The following is a 22,050-nucleotide window of genomic DNA, read 5'->3' on the forward strand; positions in this document are numbered from 1 at the left end:
AACACAAAATTGTTATTTGCTATTTTAATTAATACCCGCGGGAGCGAAAGATAGTAGTTAAGACATCGTTAACTCAAATCGCATCGGAACACCCTAACTTGGGAGAAGAACGGTCCCGAGCCAGACGAGAGGCCACCGGAACTGTTAGGGTCGCGAAACCTCCCCTGCCTTCCTATCAGGGACGGATCCACGATTTCAGTTCGGGAGTACAAAAGATAGACGAAAATTTTTCGTAATGCAAATTTATTCACAAGAGATACACCATAACCCAAACAAAACGAGTAGAATAGCCGACGTTAATATCTCCAAAATAATTTTCAAAGAGAGGAAGACAAATTATGTAGAAAATATTCAAATAAGCATGCATCTAATCTTTTGTAACTAAGGCTCTGTTTGGCAAAACTAGCTGAAAGCTACGAGATTATAGCTGAAAGCTGTGTTAAGGTAGCTGAAAGCTATGAAATTGTAGCTGAAAGGTGTTAGTTGTGTAGCTAGCTGATTGACTAGAGCTATTTGGCAAAAGTAGCTGTACAACTAGCTTAAATTTGTTAAATGACTAAAAAAGACATGCAATATTATTGATATAAAATTAGAATTATTAGGGGCAAAAACGGAAGAAAAAAAATTAGCAGCTCCTTCCCAAAGACAAACGCTACTTGAGATAGCTTTCCAAAAGCTACTTGCAAAAGACACAATCTCCAAAATAATCTCCTCCTATTTTTGGTCACCAAACAGTTCTACTAGCTTATTGACCAAGTCAATAAGACACAAGCTCTTAGATAATACACTTTTTTTGGTTGCCAAACAGTGCCTAAAACTTCTCTAACTAAAAGGAATTCGACGTTCCTTAAAATTTTTAAGGGGGATGTTTTACGGAAACCACCTTATTTTTTTTTTCCACAAATTTTTTGGGGGGCCGTGGCCTCATCTGGACTGTATATAGATCTGCCTCTACTTCCCTCTTGTGTAGAGTTCAGAAACGAGCACCGTGTTCTAATTAATATGATTATCGCACCTAATTATTGCACTTACGATGAGTTCAAATATAATTATGTATATATGCTTCTTCTGATTAATAATTTGTCCCCGACCCCAACATTTTTTTTTTGGGTTTTTTAATTAATTAAGCACAGAACAAGAGGGGGTTCACAATGTTCAGATACAGAAGGCTGCAGAGAAGGCCGTGGAGAAGTACATAGAAAAGCACGGGAAGGAGTACTACGACAACGCCGTCAAAACCAAGCACGGTCTCTACCACGTTTTATTTGAGATTGTGGCGTGAGCACTCCACCCTGACCAAATTATTTTGATATTCGTTAGTTTTAGTTTTAGTTTTTTTTTTTGCGAACGTGGTTAGTTAGCTAATTAAACAAGGTTATTAATTTGCGCTTCAGGATGTTGAATGAGGAAAGCGGTCCCGTGCAGTTCGAGCTACCGTCTATCGAAACGCTGGAGACGGCGTATAAGGTGAGATGAGAAAATGAAATTCGTATGTTTGAATATTTTAAGAAGTACGTACGTGTGTACAAATTTGAAGAGATTGGCACTAGGGGCACACCTCCAACCATAACCTCAACCACACCCCCTCTCTCATTTGCTACAGTGTACCCGGCCCCATATGAGATTTTAAAAATTTAAAATCACATGTAAGGTCCGGTGCACTATAGCAAATGAGAGAGGAGATGTGGTTAAGATTGTGGTTGAGGGTGTGCCCCTATCATTTTCCAATTGGAAGAGGCCCTGCACTCGTACGGTACGAGTGAGACCCGCATGACATTACGAATGCGCTCGCCCCCTACCTGACGGTATTTCATTACGTTTGCGCAGGAGGTGACGGGTGGCAAAGGGTCTAAACTGACCAAGGATGAGTTCAGGCGGATAATCGAGAAGGTCGTCAGGCCCGACTGCTTCCACGTCGGACAGGGAGCGAAGGACCTTTTCCTCTACATATTCGGAGTCCCCGTCCTGGCCCTACTCGCTAAGAGGGTGATCCCGGGGCCCACCCGAGCCGTATCCGACGACGTCTTCATCCCGCTCACCACCACCGCGACAGTCGTCTACCTCGCCAAGACCAACAGGCTCTAGGCCTTCACTCCCGAGCTCATCCATAAAATAATAATAAATTATTATTATTGTGCCTGTTCAACTGACATTTCACATAAAATGTGATATCATGCCAATCTATACTCCAATACTATCTTCTCAGTGAGTACTTAACCTCGCCACATTTCGCACAAGAATGATAAAAGAAAAAATGTAGACAGAATCTGACGTATGGAATGCGATAATGTATTTACTAATTAAACCGAAAATAACAAACAACAGCTCCACAAGATCAAAGAAGGAAAAGGAGCTCTGTTTTTTTTGTCTCCATCCACTTGCCCCAGTATCCAGAATACTCGTAACAAATAAATAGACTGTAAATCCAATTCAAAGCAGCTTCAAAACATTATTGAATTTGGAAGTGATAAAACCTTCTCCCCTCGTTTCGCTTACAATTTATCCAAATTCTCAGATTATTTCTCCTGTACAGACAAAATCCGTGGAAAAAAAAACATATAAAAGCTCATGAGTAATCACCAAGGCCAAACAAAAACATAATAATCATAGCCAGATATATGTTTTTTTGGCTGCAATGAAGAGTTCACAAAAAGAAAACTGTCTACTTCGGGTGACTACGGCAGCTCAAAGTTAAAAAGGAAAATTTCTTTAAATAAATATAAAACATTACTCTGAAACATTGAAAACCCCCAAAAAACCTAGAATTCAAACAAAATTAGACACGTCAATTGACAAGAAATATTGGGCACAAACGCACACAATAACGCCAGCCTTCACCGTAAGGAACCACCACATGACTCTGAATAATGGGAAATCTAGGGGTGAGAACCTACGAGGTATAAATAACAATTAATTTCTCCCTTCAGAGAGAAGGAAAATGAAAATCCTGTGTATACTGAGTAATATCCCTGAAAAGAATGAGCATCCGACTGTCCTAATTCATTCTAACACTCTGCCTCGCCTTGATCATTCGCTTCAGTGCAGCAAGCCAGAAGTTACATTCATCCCAATCACTCGTCGTTAAAACCACCTGTCAGCGTAAAAACTCCAGGCATTCAATTACATGTTTAAAAAATGCAGTAAAAAGCAGCATAAAAGATATTGACTCTTGAAAGAAACAGTTTCTGCCTATATACCGTCGAATCTATCCTATTTGCATATTTATAACCCACCACCCAAACAACCGAAAAAAAAAATATTTGCTATTTACGCTTACGTTCTTTTATACCATTAAAGATTATTGGAGTAAATTAGCAAATGTACACATTTGGGGGGTAAATCTACAAGTTGGGTAGATTTTGGGGGTACATAAGCAAAAAAACGGAAGTTTTCAGGAAGGGGGTACTTCTGTCACTTTATCCCTTCTTAGTTTAAAATTTAACGGTATTAAATGAGAGGGATATTTAACTACAGAATGCAGGGGTAAATTATCAAATATTTAGGTTTAGTGGGTACATCTGCAAAGAAGAGCTTTTGTGGGTTATATAGTTAAAAAAAAACCAAGAACAAACTACATAAGACCCTACATCTTCCTCTTCTCTGTCTCTGGGCGGCCATGCATCCACCGAAAGCTTTTTCATAATTAAACCCCACCATTAATGTTAAGGATATGTTATCCTAAGGTGCTGCTAAACTGAAGGACATTATCTATATCCATGAACGAAATCATTGACCAAACTAGCAGCAAACAATTTAACAACTTGATGATATCCAAGAAGCTTATGAAACCACATGCTAAATTGTACCCAGACAGAGACTAAACGCCACATTACTTATACCATACATTATATTTAAAATCACTGGTCGCAATTTAATAATATATCAACTAAATAAAAATACCACTGAATGCCTTTTTTTCATAATAATTTATGTCCTGTAATGATTAATATCATAATACTAATCTTGTTAGCTCTCAAAGTATACCTGAATATGCAAGGCACCGGCAAAGTCACCCGTGTCCAAAGCCTGGCAGAGCTGACTAAGCTTAGCTGCAGCATTCGGGGATATGTCCCTGCTATTAAGTTTTGCAAAAAGAGCTCCAATTTTGCGTGAGTTGTCCTCGATTTCCCGTTTCTTAGATGCATTTGCGTGTGAACCACCGAGCGCTTCTGATGACTCATGGTAAAGTCTGGTTAATGTCGTTATAACAGGCTTCAGCTCAGCTGTAGATGCACAAAAGGTGAGATCAGAATCCAAATAGCAAATTGGTGAGTGCATGCACGTGCCTTCAAGTGTGTGTGTATACAAGAGAACTTCCAAAAAGCCAAATTTACTCGATCGCAGTTCAACTATATTTACATGCCAAGGGAAAAATTGTAAACATCAGAATGATTAAGATACTAAATGATGACAAGAAATTCAAGGAAAAGAGGAAATCAATTGCGGATAGAACCCCTATAGTGTAATAGCCAAATTGAACTTACTACCCTACCCATGTACTTCTATTGTTGCAAACACTCCCCTGAGTGAAATTTTTTTTAACCCTTTTCAGGGAGACTATCTGCAACAAAAGATTTTCACTTAGGGGTTCTATCTGCAACAATAGAAAGAGGGTCTATCTGCAACAATAGAACTCTTTCAGAGGGTCTATCTGCAACAATAGAATTCTTTCAGAGGGTCAATCTGCAACAATAGAACTGCATGAGTAGCAAGTTAAATTTGGCGACAGAGAAAACAAGGAATTATACGTATAACATGCATATAGTCTACCAATAACCACCAGATATTTTTCAGTTCTATTGAAAATCATTTCCTAGAACAAGATAGTTAAATGCGGCATGTTTTTAGATTTGCTTCATGATTACCAGGCACATTTGAAGTATCCACTGTTTGCACAGTTGGTGGAGGGGCTGGAGGTGCAACAGCTGGTTTCATTTGAGCTGGCTGGGTAGGACTGGAGGGCTGTGCAGGACTAAAACTAGGTCTCTGCACGAAACCTTGATTTGAAACAGGCATAAAACTGGTAGCAGCTGGTGGAGGTGTCGTAGTTGGGGGAAAGTTATGAGCAGGAACTAGGCTTGGATGGGGTACACCAAGACCGTGAGAAGGTGCAGGTAGTCCAGTTTGATGCATGTGATTGCTTGTTCCCTAATTCCAAAGAGAAAAGAAGGATGCATTCAAGCGCTTAAGAAAGTCAGAAATGAGTACTTTGTTATCAGCTGATAAAAAGACAAACCGGATACAAGTGAGACCCCAAGCTCGGCTGCTGAAATTGATTCACGTTTTTAATAAGAGGAGGTGCTGCAGGAACAAACTTCACTGGAGGCTGTACTTGAACTGGAGGAGCAGGAGAATTTGTCTAAAAAAAAAGAATAGGACATCAGATGTTGCTATAGTAATACATAAGAGAAGGAGCAGCCAGAGGTAAACAGCAACATAGAGAAGAAATATAGAAATTAGAAATATAATTAAGGCCCATAATAAGGAATTAAAAAGAGAAAATTATATTTTACTAATTTCTACAAAATAAGAGAAGGAAGAAAGTCGGAGAACTTTTTTAAAAGAACTAGGATGCTTGACAATATAGGTCATTATAACTTTGGCTTCACTGTATCCAGTGTGTTAAAAGATCTTTCTTACCATAACATCAAGTGTGTTAAAAGGTCTTTCTTACCATAACATCAAGTGTTAAAGGATCTTTCTTATTACCATAATTGAATTGTAGCAAAGTCCACAATAATAATCTAGATCATATAGACTGAGGCATGGTTTTCACATGCATATGATCCAGAGTAAACAAGTTGGGAGTAAACTGAATACTGAATCCACTGTAGATTAAGAATTTACATAAACAATCATAGTTTATACTCTTAAGATGATAGCATCCAGAAATTCATGCCAAACACAATTAAAGGCAAGATCAATTTAAGTAAATATGATATTTTATGCTAGTCTAAAAGAAAGACTTAAGAACATCAAGATCACTGAAAAGGAGTTACTTGAACATGATTAGCAGCATAGAGTCTACACATTGATAACTAGTTACCACCCTCAATCTCAGTTTACAGAAATACCTGATAATGGGGAACCTGAGATGGGATAAACATCTGCTGCTGCGGTTGAAACTGTGTGTTACTCGCAAATTGCATGTGCTCCACTGGCGTTGGCACTTGTTGCATTGGTTTATATCCTCCATAAGAACTATGCTGTGAATAGCCATCAGCATATGCATGAGCTGGAACACTCTCTGGGGGTTGTTGGTTATCCTATTACAGGCACATGCATAAGAAACGTTGCAGCTGCAGCATTTCATTGTAACTTATTAAGATTAAGAGAAATCCAACAATGTTTTAACATAAATACCTGATAAAATTGGTGTGAACTGTCAGCACCATAACTGGATGTCTCAGTGCTATATGTGAAATCAGCTTGTCTTGTAGTGCTTCCATAAGCCAATGTCTGAGCCTCTTCTCTCTCTGCAGATAAGATCAATCAAGTTCAAGAACATACATCCAAAATTAGAAAACCATGAGTACAATACAATATTCATATTAAAATTAACCAATATTAAAACATTGACACCATCTGCATAACTAAGAAATTTCCTAACCTAGCATGATCACTAGAGTATTAGACATTAATGTACAACCTGGCAGACAAAAATGTAACCACAAATGAAAAATATCACATCTTCTGATAGATTAAATAATTGATCTTGTGGCACACACACATGAACACGTAAAATTTATAGCTAACTGTTTTATATTTTCTAAATATGCAGCGATTTCACCAAATTTCTAGTGGTTGCTTTTTGCATTTTATTTCCTTATCTTAATTTTAAAATTAATGCTCTAAGCTGATGCTGCTAAAAGACGACCTGGCTACTCATTAATGAAAAATTGAAACAAAGGTTTAAAAATTAACGAAAAGCTAACACCATGCAAGCTTGGCATTATTCATAATCTGGGTTAGGATTATCAGTACAATAAATTCAAAGAAATGGTACTGTTTTTTATTTTATTTTAAATATTACGTGTTTTGATCTCCTACACTTAGGAGATATGTGATTGCTGCCAGCAGCAATATTATTTGCTGTTTTAGATCTATTGAAGGTTTGTTTGAAGGACCATATGTAATTGCTATTATGTTGTAAAGAGATGAGAAACAAATACCAAGGAGCCATAACCCAAGCTAAGTTCAATATGTCAAATCCAAAGAAGGGTATCCTAGCTTTCAGACCAAGCATAGTTATTACCAAGAAAATGTGACGGAAGACTAACTAAGATTAGAAGTCTCTAGTCATAAACCTCTTGCTCCTGACCACAAACTTGGGATAAAATCATGAGGGTGTTGGGTTGCACCTTTTCTCCCACTTGCACGCATGAGCATGTCATACAAGACACTTACAGAAGGAACAGTTCATGAAGCAGTTCAAGGGTACATCTAATGTGGATAGAGTTCATGAAGCACGTCAAGTGCATTGTTACATATACTGTCCCAAACTTATCTCAAGTAGTTACCATAAGCACACGCAGTGCAGGTTGACTCTCGGAGGACAATATTCTCCAGTATCTCTAAAGAACAAAGGATCATGTAGTTAAAAAGTATCAACGGAATTCCTTTAGAAGTTGACGGATACTCAGATTCAAATTGAAGCTTGGAAATGATGCAGGAAATATTCCACAACTAAAGCAAAATATATGTTGAAGCTTGCAAAGCAGCAAAATGAGCAGGTTGGAGCAAGAATTTGCACAAAAGCTAGGGATGGGTAAAAGAACATGATCTCACATCAGTCCATATTGTGGCAATAGTTCCCTGACTCTGCTAATAAAATATCTGACCAGTTGATCAAACCAGAAAGGTTAAGGCTTGTATAATGGCTTCAAATGCAATTAAGCAACTAAAATTTTGTATGACATGCAATTGAAAATTAAAAGAGCTTTTCCCGCTAGGTTAACAGACAAGGAGACACCAAAGCACCTGAGAAGACATTTTTAGACATTTTCTATGAAATAAACTTTACATAAACAATTCCTTAAAATTTTTCTAAAAGTTGTGAATATTCTATCAAGCAGATAAGCATGGTCCTATACACACACATGCATGTGTTTGTGTCTGTCTCTCTCTCTCTCTCTCTCTCTCTCTCTGTGTGTGTGTGTAACCAGCACACCAGTTTCTTTATAGAAATTCCAGTTAAGAGACATGAAAATAGAAAAAAGGGAATCTTCATATATGAATTTTCCTTGTTCATTATTAAAACTTTCTAACTTCATACAATAAACATTCAATGACAGAATTCATTCACTAAAACCTTAAATCAAGTTTCTGATTTAAGAAATAATATGTGAGGGTCACTTACACAGCAAATAAAGAAACTAATCATAAAAAAGAAAGTCATTCACATTATTGAAATTTCTCCAATATTGCATAGATCATGCTGCATCTAAATAACATCTTTAAGTTTTGCAATTCACAACATAATAAATGAAGGTGAATTGTACTATAAATCGTCTTAGAACTAACAAACAGTATAATTTAAATACCTGCTGCTGAAACGGCAAGACGATCACGAAGGATGGCAAGCTCATGGGAAGATTCTTCTGAACCCAAGAGTTTCAAATATCCCATTGCTGTAGTGAGGAGTCCTTGACTAGCAAGCAGCTCTGCATAGTTCTCAACAAGCTTTGACAGTGATAAACTGAAATGCTTTTGTCCAGTTGCAAACGCAAGGACGATAGTCTTTTCCATTAGATCCTATTTAAATGCATAGATTTGTTAATCTTTTGGTGATGGAATAACAGACGGAACAATGGGATTTTAAAAAACTATCACCTGCAGTAGGTCAACATAGGACTTCCCGTCATGCTCTGATTTCAGGCAGCGTGACCAAATTTCTACAGTTTTCTCAATATTTCCAGCACTCATATAACATAGAGTTGCAGCAAGTGTGTTGCCAGCCGTCATTAATCTTGAAGCAAGGGTGTCACAAAGAATAGTCCATTCCTCCTTCTGCGCAAACTGTTAACCGACCACATTATCAACACATTTAGGAGCATCTTCATTGCTATTAAAGAAATCAAAAGCAAACCGCATGCACACATGCAATGAAAAGTACCCATAACTCTCCCATAATTTAAGGAGAAAATATAAACACAACTAATGTAAGTTGTAGAATCAGTTCAAAAGAATTAAAATATTTATTATCACACAAAAACCTTCTCAGCAGATCTCGTCATCGAACTTTGTTATTCATGATGCTAAAGTATTGATTATCTTATCTCCTCCACCAAATCAAAATGAACCATACCCATACAGGCTTAAAAATTGAAACAATAAGTATATGAAAAAGACCACCATATTTACGAAAATTTTAGCAACTATACAAAGCATATTGTCCCTCTTACAATCATCATCAATATACTTCTACACCCATTATCTGTGCGTCTGAGAGTTGGTTTTTCTTTTATGTAACTAGGCAAACTTGTTATGGGCAATTAAACTATAAATAAGAAATAAAGTTAAATTTATATAAGCACATACCTATGATCACATAATATATACTTATATGTCTCCCATAATTGATGCTTAGGAGTGAAGTTCATCAACCAAGCATACATGGATTTGGAATTTTGCATGTAGCTCCTTCATTGCATGAGCATTTAAATTACATAATCCAAGAAAAATTCCACCAACAACTCATCATGTAATATTCACAAGGATGCAAGTGTCCTCTGAGTATCTCGAAGTCTTTGGTATGAAAACTTTTGAACAAAAGGACGTGTGTATTATTGGTCACATACTTAAAAAAGAACAACAAACTCCCCCTTCTGCGTTCCTTGTTTACCCATCTTGTGATATTGACATAGTTAAACAACAAAATATGACATAGGATTAGATGACTTGGATGAGGAGACCTTCTTCCAATTCTTCCCTTATCGATCCTTCCCATCCGTTATGTCTATAAGGTTTGTCCCTTCTTAAAATGTTATTAGTTGATCTTTTTCTTTTTCTTTTATGACATGAGAAGTGTCCAAGTGTTGTATTATGTTGAAGTGTCTGACTTTTGTAAAATTGGGTGGCTTGATAAGACTACATAGGTGTGTACCCTCCTAATCGTAGTCGTAATTTCAAAGACTTGGAATCAACTCATAGAAGGTCAATGTCCAATCAATCAAGAGACATTGTTTAATGTTTTGGGGGCTTTTATGCTTCAAAGGTACCCCATTTTGATGGTAGAAGGCTTAGGCTCTGGTGTTAAAGATGATAATAGAAAACTGCAACAGATGCAAATTGCAAAATGCTTTTATTTGCTATAACTTTAAATTGGAAAATTAGTTTGATTTAACAATCTGAACAGGCCAGAGTTTAGCAGGGAACTGAAGATGAGATCTCACAGCCTAATAGTCTAATAAATCGTAATGAAAATATAGAATCATTCATATTGCATCCACATGCTTCGTGGTTGACAATGTAGACATGGAAAATATTTAACCGCTAGCAGTAACTACTATTCCTGAAAAAATCAAATGCTTTTATGGTAAGAAACTGGGAGAAACATGGATGAATGAACTAGAGAAAAGTCCCAAGGAAAGACTTTATAATTCGCAAAATACGAGATCATCTGAAGCAAGCTTTTCAAACAAGTACAACCTACAAGAAGCTGTGAATTTTATGATTCTTCAGGTGAAAAAAGCGCAAGACAAGAGAACCAAAAGTATACAGAACTTTCTTTAAACTTTTCCCATAAACCAATCTGTTTAGCAAGTTTATTAATTCAGGTTAAGCGACAGCCTTTCAGGTTGTTTTCAAAATCTTCTCCTTATTTTTAAGTCTGCTGATGTTGTTGTTGGTACTTGGTAGTGACGGTATCTGAGTGTATGCATGGTTGAGAGATGGTTGTAGTCTACCAAATTGGAAGATTAAAATGTCATACCTCTTGGATACTCAAAAGAGGCTTTACCATTGTGCCTCAGTGATGATTGCACTGCGTTTTAGTTTAGGGTGAGTAGCATGGGGAGGGAAAGCAGCCAATGGTTTAGAGAGCACTAGGTAGTAGGTGCCAGACTTAGCACCTAGCGCCCAGGCTCACAGGCGGATACCTAAGTGGCACATAGGAACTTTTAACATCGAGAGGAAGGAATGTTTTTGAATATTCAAATCAATATCCTCACCATTTTACCTGAGTGAACTTGGACAGTTTTGATCTAATCCATTTTAGCCTAGCCTATTGTCTTCAACCGTTACTACGCTTAAGCAATCAATACAACATACAATATACTGTAAGCAGCCCGTGTTCACCTTGGCGTTCCCAAGACTCAGGCGGGCAGTCTAAGTACTGTTTAGGTTTAAGCACCCGCCTACGCAGGCATCCAGACCGTTTTTAAAAACAATGAAAGCAGCAAAGGCAGCTGAGGAAGGCGGGTGAGGACGGATGCAGCACAAAGGATAAGGGGACCTCAATCCCAAAATCAATAAACAAAAAATAAATGGAACTGAAATTTTAGTGAAGTTTTCGAAATCATTCAGCACTTATTGCAATCCTTACTTTCAGATATCCACAATGCATGACAATTACCCACGTAGATATCAAATATTAAATACTTAAGGAGAACAAGATATCTCACCGTGCACAAAAGAGCAAGTGTCTCTTTCCATGAGTCAAGTGGCCTAGCACTCACAAGGCTCATTAGATCATTAGTCACAATTGCAGACACGACCTGAATGTTCAGAAAAGAAAACAAAATAAATAAAATAAAGCATAACACCCATTAACTGCTCTAAGACCTACAAAAGCATTAAACACATCTTGATTATAGTTACAATTCCACTACAACTCGACGCTATCCCACTTTTCTCGGACGCAGACAATATTGCATGAAGACTATGAACTAACTAAAAAATGTGTATATGCAAACCTTTAGATAGGGCGACAGACTACTCCTAAGATATTGATCACGAGTAAGTTTCCACAACGAGGGACCCCCAACATGTGCAATAACCAGTGCGTCAGCCGTTCTGTTTGCTTTTATGCACTGTGAAACTGCTCCCTTGTAGTCTCCAATGACCAAAGCACGTTGAATACTTTCATCAATTGAGGGATCGGTGCTCTGCCTGTGCTCCTCAGACTCTTTCTCTATCTGCTTATTTTTAGGAACTTCATTGTCTTCAACAAGGTTATCAATAGAGGGCTGGGGACTGTTAAAAAACTCTTCTCCATTGTCAACCAAGAATGTACTAGACTTCTCTTCTAAGTTCATCGTGTTAGTTAATTTCTTCTCAACTTCATCAATTGCATTTTCACTTCCTTCATCAGGCACACTAAAACCAAGATGAGTAAGTAATTTGGTCCTAGCGGTTCCTTCTTCCTCAAACATAACCTTCAAAAATCCCCAAGTCTCTTTATCATCCTTGGACCTATCAATGATAAAAGGATAGAAACATAAAATTTGCATATGCATAAAAAATATCAATAAAATTCTTATTCTGAAAAGCCGACATACATGCAATCCTCAGATTTTTTCTGACATAACAATCTCAATGATGAGTTGTCGCGATCTTGCATTGCAGTTTCAAATTCAGTAGACCGACTCACCAAACTGTGTTCAGTAACCAAATTATGCACGTAAACCTATAAAGGAAGGTAAGTGAGATACTGAGATAGAGGTTCTTAACAAAGATGAAAAGTTTAGGTTTACCTCAGAACTATTAGATGGAGTGCCAAGCGCTGATGAACTAGGCTGAAAAGAAACAAGCTTGCCTCCAAAACCAAAGGATGCACCCACTGGACATTTCAACCATTTTGGAGCTCTCAAGCGAGCTGATCACATAAAAACAACACAAGAAGACAAATCAAGACTGACGTAACTGGCCACATTAACGTAGAGATACAAGAAAGTCAAACGAACAATCACAACTGTGTGCAAAATTCTTGTTGGGTTTCCATATTTGCATAGAAGAGCAATCTAGAAGGGTTAACTCGGCAGGAAGTAGAGAAACTCTAAACTACAGTACATGGTAGTCATGTCATTGGATTATTATTTATTATTTATTATTTGTTATATATTTATTTATTTTATTTTTTTGGGGTGAGGGTGAGGGCGTAAGATTTGTAAACAGCTATGAATCTCATTTAAACGTGTATCCAAGATTAAGCTATCAAAACAGTAACATAGGCAAGCACTTACGGCTAAGAAAAAGAACATCCCCTGCACTGCAGTGGCATACATCTACCATCAAAATATCGTCACATCTAAAGAATTTGCTCCCCCTCTTAATCATCCATTTATCTTAACCCCAGTCTTAAGTGAAAGTATTTTATTCAATGAATATTGATAATTTTATGGCATACCCTAGTTTCGTTTTGCTCACTTAAGAACACCAATATGTCTCCACTTTTTAAGAAAGTTTAAATTATAGCCAAGCAGTCTTAGGAAAAATTTCCATCATTCAGGAGCCATCCATGATACAAAAGAAGATGCTACCAAAACAGATCGTTTTCTTTAAGTACATGATTGTGGATTTTTGTAATTAATAATAATTTTTTAAACAAATTTAAGTTGTAGCACAATTGATGTTCAACTTGATCCAGTATCCAAACTAGAAATGTTTCAAATCTCCTCCAATGTAAAGATGTGATCAATAACGCACAATTAGACCTCGATACATGATGGAATTAGGTCAATGACTCAATTTACGTTCAATAAAAACTTAAACGAATAGTTGTTGAGAAAACATGAACCAGTTAGTTTTTATGTAATTTTTTGGAAGTTCTAACAGGCTCGTCACAAAGACTTGAGCCATATGTTTTTGGTTTATAACATATGATCTAAAACGTTTATAGAGTTCTAAGTTACAGAGAGATAAAAAAAGGTATTTAGACCAAGTTAACATGGTTTATGATTGCGAATGTTTTAAAATGGTTGTCACTTGTCAAGACTCAAGATAGTGTTCTTCCTATCTTCCACTTCCTTTTTTTTTGTCTTTTTTTTTTCTTGCCTAAGTAATCACCCCTCCGTATCAACCTTAACAAATACCCGCCATTAATTACATCCTCAATCCAATGCAGACTTCTATTTCAAGCTTTAAACTTACGTAATTTCTAAATAAACGAGTAAATTTTCCCCTATAAAATCCTACTTCTGTATTCTTGTAGCCTAAAAATCATAAGAATCTGCCATCCTTAAGTTTTGCATAAGACTTTCAAGTTTCTATAAATAACTTTTAACTTAAACCGCTTTTATTCCAATAGTCACTTCCATGCTCATTTGAGCAGCTAATCAGACGGAAATTCATTTTTAATATTGCTAAAGCAAAGGACTCAAGGGTTGTCTTGAGTTCTCTCAAATTTCAACAAAAGACACCCAAGATTCATGTTTTAGAGCAAGTAACTAAGACTTCCATTAAATTTCAAAAGCTCATGGATGAACCAGTTGACAAACTAAGGATGCTAACACTGACACAAACGACCTTGCCCTTCAATATTCAACCTGTGACTAAAGCATGGGTAATGGATCGGCCAAAATTCCTGCACTTATCAGCACAAATGTTTTTTTCTTTAATACCATTAAATTTATTCAGAAAGGCTGCATGAGAATTACATTCTCATTTACCATAGAAAAAGATATTAATAAAGAGAAAGACGACAACAGGTCCTCACCAGGCAGGAATACCCAACGCAAATAACATAGAAAAAGTAAAGTGAACAATGTATGTGAATTCAACAATTCATTTATTTACCTGCCACTATTCTGTAACTATAACACGTTTTGAAGCCTAAGAAGCAATTTTATACACCACTAACAATATTCAAAGAAGTTTGATAGCAATTAACGTTATCCTTGAGCAAATCTTCATTTTCTAAAGGCCTTAAACTAATTACCTTCCTCTGATATCTCAAAGCTCTTACTTATGCCACTGAGTTATGGGTTGTATTACGTGTAACATATTTGCACTTAGATATCCAAATTGCCATGTCACTCAATGGTCCAATCAATCCTAACACATAATGAGTTTTATGTTTAAAACGCTTCTAGTTTTGTGCATAATTTTAAATTCTCCATAGAGAAAACAATAAGATGGCATGAGTTCTGGTATAAATGAGTAGATAATGTTGCATGACACCAGAAGTCAATAGAAACAGCAAACGATGCTTGGAAAACCAAGCTTACCTTCCCCTGATGTTGACCTGCTACAGGCCTGCACCAGAAAAATACAAAGAATTATATGACAACTATGACAAGAATAAGTTCATAAAAGAAAGACCAAAAGTGTTAAAGGAAACCACTCATTGAATATAAGAGATAATTTGCTTCATAATACCTTACAAGCTACAATTTTCCAATGGCACGCAATGGCTGTCAAATACATTATATTGTTTTCCATGTCACAAATAGCAGATAAAAAGAAATATTGTTTGAAGCCACTATGCAATTGAAACTTGTGACCACCAGGAATTCAAACAAAAGTTTAGTTGCAAAACCTACTCTCTTTGGATTCTCATCCCAGATCAGTTTATAATATACAGATGTGAACAATGTACATCATATCATAATGTTGTATATGTATCAAGAACAGCTTGAGAAACAAAGCCTTGATCTAGTAAAATCGTGTGAAATCATAATGTCCAGTTATCTTAATTTTGAGACCATATTTCTATATTATTAAACCTCCAGGTTCTCACCATGTTATGAAATTCCATTTGATTGTCAACTAACATTACTAAACTATACAACTAAGCTACTGATTATCTGTCAACTATTAGGCTGTGATCAAACAATATGTGGAAACAATACTTTAGCATAAAATGAGAGAGACAAGAAGATAGCTGAGAACAAGTTGTGTTTTTTAATACCAATTTACAAATTGTTGAATATTGGAAGCTGCACATGCATATGACCAATGGTAGGAAAACTTGACAAGTTAAATTGACCTAACCAAGTTAATCCATAAGGCCCTTAAGTCACATAGAGAAAATTTACAGAGCGTCACACAGTTACGAATCATGTTTGATCATCAGGGCTAGTACTAACCACTAACTTGTTGATGAGTAATCTAGCCAATCAAAATCTGCTGAGCTCTTTGATGTCTTTTAACTATGAGATTATGCTTTTCTAAGGGGACATGAGGTGAATATATCTTACTTCAACAAATGAAAACAAATTTAAAATTTGCAAATATATGTTAGTGCTGATCCAAACGAAAGAAATTCTAAAACTCTCAGTTCTGCATCTCTACTTACCTATCTCTCCCCCTTTTTTCACCTTTCTGCATACTTTAAAATTTGTTTGTTATTACACTTATCATATTAGAGACCACTAAATGAATCAACTAAGAGAAGTGAAAAATTCAGAATCAATAGCTAAAAGGTTCTCCAGAAGTCTGTACTACTTACATACCAACAAAGTCATCAAGTGCAATAGAGCAGAAGGAAAATAGAAACAGGGCTATATGTAGCAAGATACCTAGAGAACGATTACAGTGTTATGAATCAAACATAACCCACATGTTCCCTTATAGCCGAAGCCATTTGTAACACCATCCCCCATAGGTTTGTAAGATAAGTCATGGGAAACAACCGTAAAAATGGCTAATCATTTTTGGCAGTGGTTTGACCCAAACAATGTGCTGCACTCAGTGAGTAGTGAGTACTGAGGCTTACATCACGCTAACAAGCCCACAAGTCCAGAGCGTAACAGATATTCAGCACTAGATTAGCCAGTTGGAAATGTGGAAATAAGTGATATGTTGCATGAGCATGATAAGAGCCACCTCTAAACTCCACATCGCGTGGTGGGGATCCAATCCTGGACAGTGATGATGTTGGGACGAATACATTGAGGTGGGGTGACTGTAACACACCCCTTATTTAGTCCCATATCAGGATTTTATAGGAGTGAAGACAGGTTTATAAGGCAAGTTATGTGAATCAAGGGTAACAATGGCTAATCATTTTGGACAATGGTTTGAGCCAAACAATGTGTTGCATCAGTGAGTATCAAGGCTTACATCGCGCCAACGGGTCCGCAGGCCCCAAGCATGACACTATTATCCCTCGATAATGAGAATAAAATGCTATTGCAATAATATTTGATTCAGGTAAAACTACACAGTTTGCTGTTGACAACCTTGGTCAAAACAAGATTGAAAGGAAGAAAGAGCAGTACCTGAATATTGTATATGCCAACTTTTACATCAAATGAAGATGCTGATATGACACCTGGAATTTTAGGATACCAGTGAACATCAAAATTCCAATTGGTGCTGGCTGGTAGTTCACAAACTATCTGCATAATACAAAACCGGTAAAAAGTTATGAGAAGAGAAAATCATAGTTTCATTTGAGAAATTTAAATGAGAAGAAACCAGCAAGTTCTTGAAAAGAACGTCTTTACCTCTCCAGCAACAGTATCCCAGCAAATAGTTCGATTATCTTTGGCACAGGTTAATAACTGTGAACTGTCATAAGGGCACCATGACATAGCAATCACACCTGGTTGAATTAACATGAAGAACAATGTTGAAGCTTTGGGTAATGGAGGTAGAATGAGTCACCATGCAGAGACAGTACGTTTTGAACAAAGAGACGAATAAGATCATTCACTGAAGAAACACAAAATTGAGCAACAAAAATTTCTACATCAAGAATCAAGGAGGGGGAAAAAGAAATTAGAAGAATGGTATTAGGAGAAAAGAATGGTATCAGGAGAAAAACAACTGGTAGGAGAATCCTTAGACGCCAAAAACATTAAAAATTAAGATGTTTATCGTACTAGGCCATAAAGTCTATCCTACTTTTAGATTAAGCCCTTAAATCTTCATATTTGTAAATTACACATCCAAATATTCATATTTACCCGAAATGAAAGTTTGGGGTGTACAATGTACATTACAAATATCAGGGTATTATTGCAAATAACTGAATTGCTTGGAGTGTAAACACAAATATAATGATTTTGGGACCTAACATAAAAATAGCATAGAATTTATGGTTTGGTTAGAGAAAAACCTAAAAAAATATTATTGAGGGAGAAAGATTAAAGGGAGAACGAGTTCAGTACTACTTAGATAACTTTTTCATCAGTTGGCAGGGGGGAAATGCATAATTCATTCAGTGCCAAATTTTAGTGATCCTTGCATCTGAGAGTAACCAACAGACGGTTCACATACTTTGTTGGCTAGTAACCCTAGCATCAACAACTTTGAACAGAAATTATTGATTCTGAGGGCAATCAGAAAGATATTTTCATTTGCTCATGTAACATCAAGAAAAGATCCCTACTATATATATGCAATGTCGAAGAAGAATAAAAGTTCTGGTAGAAAATTGATGTAGGGGGCTGGAGGGAAAGGTGAACAAAGAAAGCCATAAATAATGAGCCAATCACAGAAGACAGTGAGCCAAAGAGAGGATCAAAGAACAATAATCAATGCCTAGATGATTTATCAGTCATGAAAATATCATATCTGAGAGCAACACACACTGGAGAACATATGCAGAGATCAATTAGAAGTTCGCAAACGAACCTTTTGTATGCCCCACAAATTCTCTTAATGGTGATATTGTTTTCCTGACATCCCAAACCTATCAAGAAAACCAAATTAAACAATTAGATCAAGAGCTATGGACATCACAGCTGTCTGAACTGAAAGACGCTTAGTAACTACTAGCATTATGGCAATTATTAAATTTGTGAAAATAATCCTTACCCGAAGAGAGGGTGAACTGTCATCATCAGATGCAACAATAAGCTGGGTCGACATATCGGGATTCCATTGCAAAACAGAGCACCTCCTTCTTGTGGAATCTGAAAAGCTGTAGCAAAGAGTAACAAAACGTTACCTACATGATTAAAGTAGTCAAATTTAGGGACTTCGACAAGGAATTAAAAAAAGGCAAATAGAAAGAACATTTAGGTCAAGAAAAAATAGCTTGCCTTGTCACTGGCTTCTGTTGCTTCAAATCCCAAACAACTTCATAATCATAAATTGCAAAAAAAAAGCTTCATTTAGTATCAGAAATATCCACATAAACTTATCATCAATGACCATAAATTGCACAAACAGAAAAAAGGAGAGAAAATCTAAGCAATATTGTTTACCAGTCATCCCATTGTATGAGGTAGATGCTAATATATGCTGAAATTTTGGATTCCATGATACAAATGAAACTTCAGTTTGAGCACCGGATCCAGAACTCTATTACATAGCACAAAGAGACAGAAGTCAACGATCTTAATTGCCATAGTAATTACAGTAAAATAATTAAGGATAGCTTTCAATTCTTATCAATCAATGCAATAAAAATTCGGCTATAAACATAGACAGAAAGCTTGGCATAAAAGCAAAAAAAACATATCCATCCATGCATGATGGTATGGCACATGATGATCATTTTCTTAGATGGTTAAATTTTGCTATAGGAAATTTCAAATTTTCAAAGCATAGAATGCAGAGTTAAACAAAATGAATTCCTATATTGCAAGAAACACCACAGCATTTCAAAAACAATGTTTGATGGAACCACTTGGATGCACAGAGCACAAGAATACAGCCCAAAAGTAAATAAAGAAAAGGGGGAAAAAACTGTCACGAGGTCCCATTACATAGAAGATAAAGATAATCAGACAAGATTAAGTGCTCAGACAAGAACAGTATGTGTTTATGAGAGCTTAAACTAAGGAAGGATGCTAAACAATGTCCTTCAAATCCTACTCCCCACAATCTTTTCAAATAAAAAGGGATCTAAGTTCTAGGCAGTTAGTAATATACACAAACATACTGCAAGAATGGTCGCACCACCCTATGGATAGTGATGACACACATACTGCAAGAATGGTCGCACCACCCTATGGATAGTCATGTCATCACCACTATTCACTATTCTGCCTCAAGTACTATTATCTAGGGCTTTTGTCCTAGAAACCACCTTTAAAATAGGGTCATTCTACATAAACCACCTTTGTTTATACATAAAACCATGTTTAGTTTTTTGTTTGCAATCAACCACCTGGACTCATTTTAAGTCAAGTTTTTTTTTTTGTTTTGCTGTAATAATTAGTTGCCAAATACCAAGTATATTAGAGAGATGATACTTACTGAATGTTAGGTGGGATCAATTAATGGAAAATTAACAGAAAAATCAGCCTAGGTAGCTGAAAAAGTCCCTTTATCTATTAATTTCCTCATAAGGACTCCATATGAATAACAATAGATTACTGAAACTTATATAAATTCATGTGGAACACCAAAATAGGAGAAATTTAACCGCAAATGATACAGTTGAATATGTAATGGAAAAATATGCTATAGCAGAATATCATATAGTAAAAGTAAACAATTTATAATACTATATGACAAGCATACAATTCATAAACATATAGTAAAAATAAACAATTTATAATACTATATGACAAGCATACATCATTTGTTAATGGAGTAATAATCATATACATGGGCGCCAAGTAATTGATAAAAATATGACCTAATCATTACCTTAAGAGATCGAAACAAATTAGGCTCTGGAGGTTTCGCCAGATCCCAAATGCAGAGTTCCCCTTCATCAGCCCCAGAAGCCAGCAGATTTGGTGATAGCGCACTGAATTCCAGACCCCTAACCTGCAATCCCAAGGACACACATCTGTCAAAGAAAAAGTAATGGAAAAAACTTTCAACAAGGATTCAAAACAAAGCTTAATTTAGAGAGTTACTGGGCCAGTATGTTTTTGAAGGCGAACAACAAAAGAGGCATCCTGATCTTCTGAACTGCAAGGCAAAATAACTCCTTATATCAGTTTATAAAGTGCAATACTAATCATACAAGAGGAAAGTAAGGACAACTTTAACACTTTCGCTCAAGAAAGAGTGCATATGAGTACCTCAATATCTGAAGCAAAGAAGAATTTTATTATTAAAAAAATAACAAGCTTTTTTATCTGGGTGTTTAAAGCCGAATAGAAACTATTGAATCTTTTAATGCAGGTGTTCTGATATTCTAAAAGCAAAAATCAAAATCATCATAATAATTTCACTCGGTTGTCACAATCTATCTCTTCTTGAGCTATATAAGTTTGACTAAAAGCTTCTTGTTTATTTATTTACTTTACTTGCATAAGATATCAGATAGGCCAATAGTCTATTTGCAGAAATTGTGAAGAGCCCCATAGTGCATTGGAACATATTATAATTTTCAATAATATCATAAGACATTAAAGGATAGAATGAACCTATTATGGGTCTCATTTAACAATTCAATCTTAGATGAAGCTAGATTTAAAGTTTAAGTAGCATATGCGACAATATTTAAGGTTTAAGTAGCATATGCAAAAAATGAAGTTGAGTTTAACATTTAAATATTGCAAACTGTCATTATATAGGACATTAGGACTAGTTGAAGATTAACTTGAATCAAATTAGTTCATGAACCTATGAACTGTCAAAGGTAACTTTCTCACTATTCTATTTTAGAAACGTAATTGACATAAAGTTATACTAGATTCAAATGTGACATTGTATTTGAAACTATTTTAATGCTTTTGGTTGTATATAATAAAATATTATTTTGGTAATATTTCTCCGTGTCTAAGTACTCCTAAGCCCAATATGAAGTGAAGTAATTGAATCCACCATATGATACTGAATTTACCAAGCAAATGATACCAATGTTTTAAATGGAGGCCGACAATGTCAATTTGAGAGCTCCAACACCGCGCTATCATGCTTCTTGTATGGCATTTTGAGGAAAAATAGTGGGATGTGTCAGGATATATCAAACATATCGACTGATATGCCGGCCTCCAAACATCGGTCGATATGTTGGTTTTTAATCGGGACACGTCGTGATATACATCGAACATATCGGCCGATAAGTCGGCCTCCAAACATTGGTCGATATGCTGGTTTTTAAGAACTCGGTTATTCAAGTTTGGGTTTAGAACCTAAAACCAAACCCAGTTATCCAATTCTTATATTCCCAATTAGAAAATCCTAATAGTCTAGGGTAAAATCGCGCCCCAAAAAAAGATTGCTTCGCTCTTTCTCCTGCGCTTCCTCTGT

The 22,050-nt window shown here is 36.1% G+C and overlaps 2 protein-coding genes across 2 annotated transcripts in view; one reads left to right on the forward strand and one right to left on the reverse strand.

Annotated features, from left to right (window-relative positions):
• LOC109841485 overlaps window positions 1-2,212 on the forward strand; it is a 5,411-nt gene extending 3,199 nt beyond the window's left edge. The window contains exons 2-4 of the mRNA XM_020410451.1: window positions 1,134-1,278; window positions 1,395-1,467; window positions 1,828-2,212. Coding sequence (XP_020266040.1) covers window positions 1,134-1,278; window positions 1,395-1,467; window positions 1,828-2,085 — 476 coding nt within the window. The 3' untranslated portion in view covers window positions 2,086-2,212. The remainder of the gene's footprint in view (window positions 1-1,133; window positions 1,279-1,394; window positions 1,468-1,827) is intronic.
• On the reverse strand, window positions 2,583-21,159 carry LOC109841486 (protein transport protein SEC31 homolog B-like). Its single transcript, XM_020410452.1, has 22 exons — window positions 21,102-21,159; window positions 20,706-20,779; window positions 20,491-20,613; window positions 19,098-19,194; window positions 18,933-18,969; window positions 18,706-18,811; window positions 18,523-18,580; window positions 17,391-17,488; window positions 17,163-17,282; window positions 15,168-15,195; window positions 12,696-12,817; window positions 12,501-12,628; window positions 11,916-12,414; window positions 11,625-11,717; window positions 8,833-9,018; window positions 8,544-8,754; window positions 6,364-6,476; window positions 6,075-6,266; window positions 5,237-5,359; window positions 4,866-5,148; window positions 3,985-4,223; window positions 2,583-3,091 (listed from the first exon to the last, which is right to left on the reverse strand). Exons 1-22 carry the CDS (start codon window positions 21,157-21,159, stop codon window positions 2,996-2,998), a joined length of 3,084 nt encoding a protein of 1,027 aa, XP_020266041.1. The 3' UTR covers window positions 2,583-2,995.

Source organism: Asparagus officinalis, chromosome 5, assembly GCF_001876935.1.
Source record: "Asparagus officinalis chromosome 5, Aspof.V1, whole genome shotgun sequence".
Lineage (NCBI taxonomy): Eukaryota > Viridiplantae > Streptophyta > Magnoliopsida > Asparagales > Asparagaceae > Asparagus > Asparagus officinalis.